The sequence below is a fragment of the Pinus tabuliformis genome, chromosome 9 (assembly GCF_031772625.1).
Source record: "Pinus tabuliformis cultivar Carrire ecotype Pingquan chromosome 9, CPIR1, whole genome shotgun sequence".
Taxonomy (NCBI): domain Eukaryota; kingdom Viridiplantae; phylum Streptophyta; class Pinopsida; order Pinales; family Pinaceae; genus Pinus; species Pinus tabuliformis.
Window position 1 is genome coordinate 1,900,875,429 of NC_142307.1, and position 9,411 is coordinate 1,900,884,839.

The window sequence follows — 9,411 nt, forward strand, 5'->3', positions numbered from 1 at the left end:
AAACAGGAAAGTAGACAATTTTTTAGTTCTCATTAAAAAAAAAAAATGTAATCATGATATTTGGTCGTTAACGCAACGGTTGAAAAATGTTTAATTCTAACCCTTAAAAAGGAGGAGGAGGAGGAGGGGGATGACGTTGCATCACCACTTTTGCATTTCAACATGCTTTTTCATGTATTTTGTAGTCATGATATTGTCTTTCAAGTCATGAAAAATGTTTAATTCTAACCCTTAAAAAGGAGGAGGGGGATGACGTTGCATCACCACTTTTGCATTTCAACATGCTTTTTCATGTATTTTGTAGTCATGATATTTTGTCTTTAATGTCACGATTAAAAATGTTTGAATGCCCATCCTTAAAAGAAAAGAAGAAAAGAAGGTGATGTTGCATCACCACATTTACATTTCAGCCTGGTTTTTCATGTATTTCATAATCATGATATTTGATTTTTAATGCTATGTTGAAAAATGTTGGAATTTTAGCCCTAAATTGAAAAATAAATGATATTATGTCACCACTTTCCAAAACTAGCATGAAAATCATGATTTGATGTGACCTCCAAAAAAAAGAGAATTTGGTAAAGTTCTCGTTAAGTTGGTAACATTATCTTCCATTATCTTATTTTTCATAAGCGAAAATTGGACTTTACTTTTGAATCAAATCTAGGGTTTATAATTATATAATCAATTATGGGATATAAATAAATCATTGTTTCCTTAACTAGCCTTGTTGTAGTACTCCTTATTTTCCTCTTGGGGATGCTACACTCCATATTATTCTAATTACACTTTAGAACGAGTCCATTCCTTTCCTTTATATTGAATCCAACTTTGGTAATCTATTCTGTATACTTTTACTCACCTCAATTTTACAATTTGTGAAGGGATCCCAAGAGCTTGAAAAATCAAGTGAGAGTCTATTGTGGGTGCATACAGTACTATTCCACCAATCATATAATAGCATGGGTGTATAAACAATATCTATCTTCTATCCCATTCTCCCCTCTCCTCTTAGATTTAATGATCTACTTTCCTTTTTCTTGTATCAATTTCTTCAAATCAATTTTCATTTTAATACATGTTCAAGGGTTTAAAGGTGCAAGTCTAACCTTTTTCTCTGTAACTTATTGAAAAAGTTCAAACTCAAAGGTCTTCGCAACATATAGAACATCAAAAACTTGAGGTTACATTTTGTTGAGAAATCAATGTGCTTATGTATTGGGGTTGATTTCTCTGTCATGATAATTGCTTGTGAATTTGTTGGCTTCTTTATTTAATTTTTGTGTTTTCTTCTTTTATCAAGCAATAACTAAAAGTACAAAATATGAATATGAAAAGAGACAAAGAACACAAGGATATAGCCCCCAAGCCAGGGGAAAACCCAACCAACTTCTCTTTTTATAGAATCTAATCAAATTGAAGAATCCAAGACCCAAAACTAGTACAAGAATCCAAGTCAAACCTTCCAAATGTTTTACCAACATGATAGAATCCGTCAATATCCGTCGCAGGAGATAACATAAGTTTCTTGCTCGCTTCATTCTCAGCTCATATTCCATAGGTAACTTGATTTTATTTCAAGTTATCTACCAAAAGTAATTCACATTAGTTATAGATTGTCTGCCACAAAGAGCTTTCTTATATTTTAGGTCACTTGCAACAGAAAGCTCACATATATTACCCAAGAAAATTTGCACTTCTTTTCAAATATATAGTCTCAAGAGCTCGCTAATCCTTGAACTTCACACGTTTTCACCTCAGACTTCACCCTAGAAAACAATGAATTACTTCATAGAAAACATCGGATTTCTTTCCATTTTGGTGAAGGATATATGCTAATATATAGTTGTTTTCATATCCGAGAAGGCACATCTTTTGAGTGAGTCGACTTTTCATCCATGAGGGTTGACTTGGCTTCTTGACATGAATTGACCCAAATTACATTTTTGAAAAAAACATCTATTTGCTTCACAAGAAGTCTAAATAGGACTTTGACTCTTTGAATCAATAAATCCTAGAATCATGAAAGACATGCTTAACTAATGAGATAATAATAATTAAATTTCTTTTCTTTTCTTTTTTCTCTTTTTTCTTTTTACATAAAATACACAAACCTAGTTACACTTTTCAATACTTTTGAGGTGAGCTTTGCTATATTTATTGGTATTTATATAAATAGCTCTCGAAATTTATTTCGTAATTTTAGGCTAATACATTTTTAGTAAATAAAAATATTATTTTATAATTATTTGTCTTCGAACAATGGTATAGAGATTCCCAGCAAGGCATTTTCATTTACAATAGTAGTGAAGAAGTCCTCTAATTTATAATTTTTTTATATGAGAATAAAAAATTAGAGATTTCAATCGAGCTGCTTTCAATTACAATAATGTTGGAATACATTCTATAATATTAGTTCAAGTAATATACAATAAAATATATCTATATATTTCAATCATGATCCACAGTTTTTCCAAAAGAAAAAGAAAAAAAGATTAACAATACTAGTCTATAATAAATTTTATAACAAATTTTGAATAGCATAATTTTTTATTTCTATATTAGATTTTCTTATTTTCAAAAAAAAAAAAAAAAACTTTTAAAAAATCTAATTTGATATAAAGAAATTGAAATTCTTTTCCATTTGTCTAACTAGAAAGTGTCTTAATTTTTATCTTTATTTGAATGCCATTTCACAAAATGTTTAGCAATTTTATAAAAATTACTTACAAAATTTTGAGGTTTTTAAACTATGTATATTAATAGTGAATCTATTCTATATTTTGATAAATTTGGTAATTTTTGTTGTGACCTTTGAATAAGGATATCTTAATTTTTAATATTTATTGTATACATTGATAAAGTTGATAAAAAAATTTGGATTTTCCAATAAAAATATTTATAAATATGATTTATTTATATTTTATTTTTTAATATTAATGTAGCATATAAATTTTATCTTATTTATAAAAGTAGTTTTTATGAACATTGTTTATTTATTATCAGTTTTTGAGATTTTGATAAACCAAAAGAATTTCAGTGAAATCTTGATCTTTGTTATTTAAAATGGGGTTTTGACTACATATGCATATCCTAAAAAGTCCTTGTGAGACTGGGATTATGGAAACTTCACAACTCAAACTTGTGAATCCAACAAATCTTTATTTGAAGCTGGAAAATATGCCAAAAAACCCTCCAAAACATAAGTAGACTATTATGTTTTACTAGTATTTCTCAAATCCATGTTTTTCTTGATATTAATCTATTCTATATTTTGATTTTTTTATAACTTTCTAATAAAAATGTAATTATCAATATCTATTATTCTATATTTTATTTTGACTATTTTTTATAACTTTCTAATAAAAAATGTAATTATCAATATCTATTATTCTTCAAACATTGAGAATACTTATCATAAACTCAATTGTCAAACCAACTGCTAGAATTGCAAATGTAAATTGACTCATCAATGTTATTCAAATAAAACCACCCCACCAATAATTAGGGGTGTGGTCTTTAAATAAAAGCTTGATACAAGATGTGTCAGGGCAAAAAGCGATATCCATGGCTTGTATTCAATTTTGACGTATTGACCACGTATGTCGTTCGTTTGTTTTCTTGAAAAATATGTGTGAACGCCCAGGGGTTAAATTTGATGGGTCCCCTTGCCCATCAGTGAAATTTTTTATGACAGTTTTATTTTTAAAAGGCCCGTCATTTGACTTTTAATAATTATTTTTACCAGTTTTATCTAAGTGAATACGAGGTTTCATTAAGAGAGTACGCAGTGAGAGACTAGGATTATTGCCATTTTTGCGTGATTGGTGGCTTATTGAATCAAATGTAATGAAGTTATGCTCAGGCATGCCTTTGCTTTGCTCGCATATGAAATCTAATAGTATGTCAAATCATTCTACCTTGGTTTCCCTCTCAGACATAAGTTTTTGTGTACTCAAGAGTAAAGCCTATTGTCTTATGGTTCAAAATTCAAATCTAATAATTATTGTTCAAATCTATGCTCAATGATTCCCCTTTTATCATCCTGAAATGTTACGAGGATTCCTCTTTTATCATCCTGAAATGTTACAAGGATCTATGGTTCAAATTTAGGATCATGAATCTCTGCTCAGCTCGGCTTATATCATCCTGTGCTGGTACATGGATCTACAGATGAAGAAGCCAAGCCTGGACAATTCAAAATCCAAAATAACGGCCCCCTAAATGCTTAGCATTTCAGAAGGCGAAACCAAAACAGCTGGTCAAAACGCTTTGATTTCTTTTCCGTTTCCCAATCAGCAAACAACAACGCAGTCAAAGAGCCAGTCCTAGTATAGAAAGGCCAATAAAAGTAGTTTCATCACTCGAAATAATACTATTCGATAAAGCTTTCTTGCTACTTTTACACTATCGACATACTGCCGGAAGATCGATGCCTCTGTGAAGTCCATTTCCTGTGGTCCGCCTAAAAGGTCATGCATGTGTTCACTGACGAATCATCCAAGTTCTTTCCGTTGTAGTCTCCATACAAATAATAATAAATCCTCCTCTTCTACTATGATGGCGCTGCAGACACAAGCCAAGGCCAACACAAACCTGAAACTCTGGATGAAAGAGAGCATGTCGTCCGATAACAAGGCGCAACAATATATTTCAAAACAAAGCGGGCAATCAAATTTGAAATTCAAATGAATGCGGACTCCGGAGTGCCTTCACTGCAGCATACGGTGTGTATATATATATATATATATATATATATATATATATATATATATATATATATATATATTAAAACTTGTTAATTTTCAATATACCCGTTGATATGACTTTTTCAAATATTATTGGCCAGTCAGCGATGACGTGCAGATTTGGAAACCAATGGTATTTAACGTGTAAAAATTCAAAAAACGGGCATACGGGCGTCAAATTTAACCCCTGTGAACGCCCATCTAATATATGGTGGGAAAGGGACGCGTCTCCGAAATGGGCCCACTAATAACGATGCAACAGTGTACCATGTTATTCAGGCACTGACGCCCACGATCTGATTAGTTCATTAGATGCCTTTCCGCCTACTACCATTTCTGTCAATCAATTTCACTGAAATATCACACAAGTGGCCTTTCCGACCACTGCCTTTTCTATCAATCAATTTCACTGAAATATCACACACGTGTTAACACAAGTGGCATTCAAATCTTCATTTCAGCTGACCAAGCAAATTTCCAAATGTGAGGGCTGATTTTTTTCAATAAAGTTTAAAACTAAATTAAAGATAAACAATGTTCCAAACATTTTTACTTTTTCATCACTTATCATTTGAGGGCTAATTTTTTTCAATAAAGTTTAAAACTAAATTAAAGATAAACAAAGTTCCAAACATTTTTACTTTATCATCACTTATCTTTTCATTTTTTCATTGTACCATCAAAATTTAAAAAATAAAAATAAAAAAAATTCAACCTTTTATAAAGTTTAGAGTATAAACCTAACATAAATACTCCTCATCCATGCCTCACATATCCAATCCAATTCCAAAATTCTACACCTTTTTCTTTAAGGAAGTTGACCTGGCCATTCATATGGTCTCCTATCCTATCCAATTCCCATTATCTCCACACAACCTTTTTTTCGACATTCATATGGTCTCATATTCTATCTTATTCCAATTAACTCCAACCAACTTTTTAATGGCCATTCATATGGTTTCAATTTTTGATATGGATATGAAAGGCGATTTTTTTCTTCAAATTTAATATGTTAGTTAAATGTGTAAATTAAAATTTGATTATTTTTTTAATTTGAAAGTTTAATATTAATAAAAAAAATTAAAATATATAGATTGTGATATGTTAATGGAGGGATTTCCAAAACTGAGATCTCAACTTTTATTTTTTATACAAATTATTAATAATTATATTTATCCAAAAAAATTATATCTAACTTTCTATATAAGTAAACATTAATGCACAGATTGAGGTTATACCAAAAAACCTAGGCAGACCCCACCATAGTTGCTCTTTTATCTTTTGTAAGAGCCAACCCAAATGTTGCAAGAAAGAATCCCGAGGGATGTCATTTCTGCAATCATACCACTGAAGCGAGGATACCTATGTCAAACCATGAAACGACATACCACGAATGCCCAAACTCCTGGCTAAGTGAACACTAGTAATATAAATCCAGTGCAAGACATGATGCACTATAGTATGGAAAAGAACCACATCCAAACAAAAAAATACGTGTTTGCGGCTCTAATATGTCGTTGTAATTCCAAGAAAGAAAAATCGTTGAAGGGCCTACTACAACCAAAAAACAATTGCTTCGGGAGGGAGCCAAAAACCACTGCTCATATCCCACCAGCTACCACCTTTCCTCACTACTAATTTCCCACCACCCACCACCTTTCTACATTGCTCATTTCCCACCACCCACCACCTTTCCTCACTGCTCATTATTTGAAGAGGACATATTTTCCAGAACTTGAGCACTTGAGCCAGGAGGGTCTCTGGCATCTCCTCCATCTTACTCACAAAAATGTGGCTCTTCACATGCAAGAGGAGAGCATCTATTCTATCCCCATAAAAGTGCAAGTCTCTCAACATACTTTTGACATCCTCCAAGGAGGAAAATATGTTCTACTTCTCCACATGTTTGTCTCTCAGTACCAAAACTAGCAGTGTCTTCATTTGCAAATGAAGTGCAACTAAGTTCAAGTATTAATTTCTTCTTTCTACCCCTAGTGTGCTTAGGGTTCGACACCCACCATCTCAGGTGACATCTCTAATTTGTGAAGAGGTAATTCTAGTTCCCTATCGGTTCTACCCCTACCTACAAAAGGACACATAAACTGACCCAAACCACCCTCTACCATGTTGGGACACCAACACACAATCCGGTTGCAATAACACGATATGAAGGGATGAAACTTTGATGACAATCCACCAAAGAAGGCAAAAGGTGACTCAAATTCATCTATAGAATTGATTCCCTCCACCATTGGACAAAGCAAACACCACCCCAAGATTGCAAAACTATAGCCACCTAATGAGCAGATACTTGGCTTCAACCCACTCTCACAAACCCAGACCCAAAAAGAAAATAAAATTACCCAAGTCAATCTTTGCCACATAAGCCAACTGAAGCCACCATCAACATTGTCAAGATAGCATGTACCAAGACACTGGATATCCCTGGATAAATAAAGAGAAATACATTACTTGAAGAGGTAAACACGCCCTTTTGGACCCAATGAAACATCTACCAAGACTAGACAAAAGACTAGAGTAGACGAAATTGACTTATAGGTCGAGCCCTCCAACCCCAATTGAGAAGGTTCAAACTCCACCGTCTAATGTGACAAAAAAGCAAAAGCCACTGTTACCTCTACACATCAGAGGGGGATAAACTTCAAAATTCCTCTCCACCCTTTGTAAAACACTATGACATTCCATACTAGGTCTTCTTTCCACCTCAACTTCTCAGAAAAGAAGCTCCAAGAGGTTTAGATCTTATCCCGTAGCTCTCTCTTCACAAATGAACTCACTAGCTCTCCATGTTATTTCAAAATACCCCAACCATTAGTATATTTGCATGCTCATACATCTGAAGCACTCGTCATGTACCAATGTCAATAAATGGAGGATTAAAAGCTTGAGGGTGGTAGGCATGACACTAGAGCCTTTGTGCCATCTACCATAAGACCCCATCAAGGGAAAATTGGATTAAAATTAATTTAATAATATCCACGGGATCTTTGATAGATGGTGAGTAGATGTTTGGTTAAGACACTCCTTGATGTGAAGTCACAGGTATTCCCGCCTGGGGGTGATATATTGCAAATCGATACCACTTGCAAGCAGGAACCGGTGCCCTCATCTTCGTGTGCGGCCTGCAAAACCCAGAGAAATGTACCGAGAGATGCGTTCTTGCGCCATATTTCGCGCAGGACGAGGCCAAGAAGTTCATGCTGGTTCACAGAGTATTCGGAAATGGCCATGTCATAAAATTACTGCAGGTTCGATTTACTTGATGTGCACTCTTCCTATTTAGATCTTTACTTTCATCAAAGATTCCGCTGATTATGCAATTTTCAAAAAAATCTGAAATGGAAAGTGTTTGAATTTTAAAGAAGATCTTTACTTTCATCAAAGGTTCAGCTGATTTTTGCAATTTTGAAAACAATCTGAAATGGAAAGTGTTTGAATTTTAAAGATCATCTTTACTTTCATCAAAGGTTCAGCTGATTTATGCAATTTTCAAAAATGTCTGCAATGGAAAGTGTTTGATTTTTCTTTTAAATAGCGGAAATAGATTCTGCGCTTTCAAAAATTTCCGGAGCACTCAAAATTTTGAGACTTAAAATAATATTACAGATTTCTAAAAAAATTCCCGAGATTTAAATTGTGCAGAAAAGTCATTCTGCGCTCTTCCTCTTTAAAATTGGGCAGAAAAGTCATTTTTCTTCTAGCAAAATCTTCTGCGCTCTTCCTCTTTAGGACCGAATTAATCTGAACATCAGAAGCGATTGATCAAATATATATGATAGTATTGATTGTTCGTCTTATAGATTATTTAAAACTTAGGTTTAGGGTTTGATAATCCTTTCATGTGTTACAGGATCTCCCGCAGGAGCTGAGGGGTGAAGAAGTAAGCGGTATGGTGTATGAAGCCAACGAAAGACTTCGAGATCCCGTCAATGGGTGTTTAGGAGTAATCAATGATCTGCGCCGAAGAGTAGCGGAACTGGAATCGCAATTGGCTTCCACAGAAGAAGCGTTCGCTGACCTTCATCGGAAATATATTGTCCTCTTAACCCTCATTACTGGATGTCATGAAGGTTCCGATCCCAATTTTTACAGTACGTCACCACAAGAGACAGAAGAGTACTGTGGAACGAACCCATGCTCAATTGGTGTGGACGACTTAGATCCACTTCAGCTGTGGGATCATCTTTGGACATAAGCAAGAACCATTCAACACTGTACTGCGATTTGAATTTCTTGTCTCTTCTTGTTTCAAATTTTTTAAAATGTTACTGTTCTAAATCAAGGTTTAATCTGTTCAAACTATTGAGTTTTGTTGTGTTAATTTATTAATCACGGGTTATTTTCCTTTTCAATTTTGGTTACAAATTTTGGAAAACTGTTTAAATTATAAATATTAATTTATTAAAATGGTATATATATAATAAAGGAGCGAAAGCCTGCTTCTTTACAAACTACCAGCCGGTTATTCCATGTAGTTTGGTTTTCTTTGATTAATGGTGATGAGTCAGTTTGCATTAGCTGTTAGCAGCCAGAAATGGTTGTCCTCACTGCTAGTTTGACAACTAAATTATGATAAGTTAAAAATGTTTAAAAAAATGAAATTCAATTATATAATTTTAGTTAATTTAATTTGCTCCTATGA

The 9,411-nt window shown here is 33.4% G+C and overlaps 1 protein-coding gene across 1 annotated transcript; it reads left to right on the plus strand.

Annotated features, from left to right (window-relative positions):
* Positions 1-7,857: 7,857 nt before the first annotated feature.
* Positions 7,858-8,987, plus strand: LOC149156536 (LOB domain-containing protein 1-like). Its single transcript, XM_089439279.1, has 2 exons — positions 7,858-8,017; positions 8,620-8,987. The coding sequence occupies exons 1-2, from the start codon at positions 7,967-7,969 to the stop codon at positions 8,962-8,964; spliced, it is 396 nt and encodes a 131-aa protein (XP_089295405.1). The 5' UTR covers positions 7,858-7,966; the 3' UTR covers positions 8,965-8,987.
* The last annotated feature ends 424 nt before the right edge of the window (positions 8,988-9,411 follow it).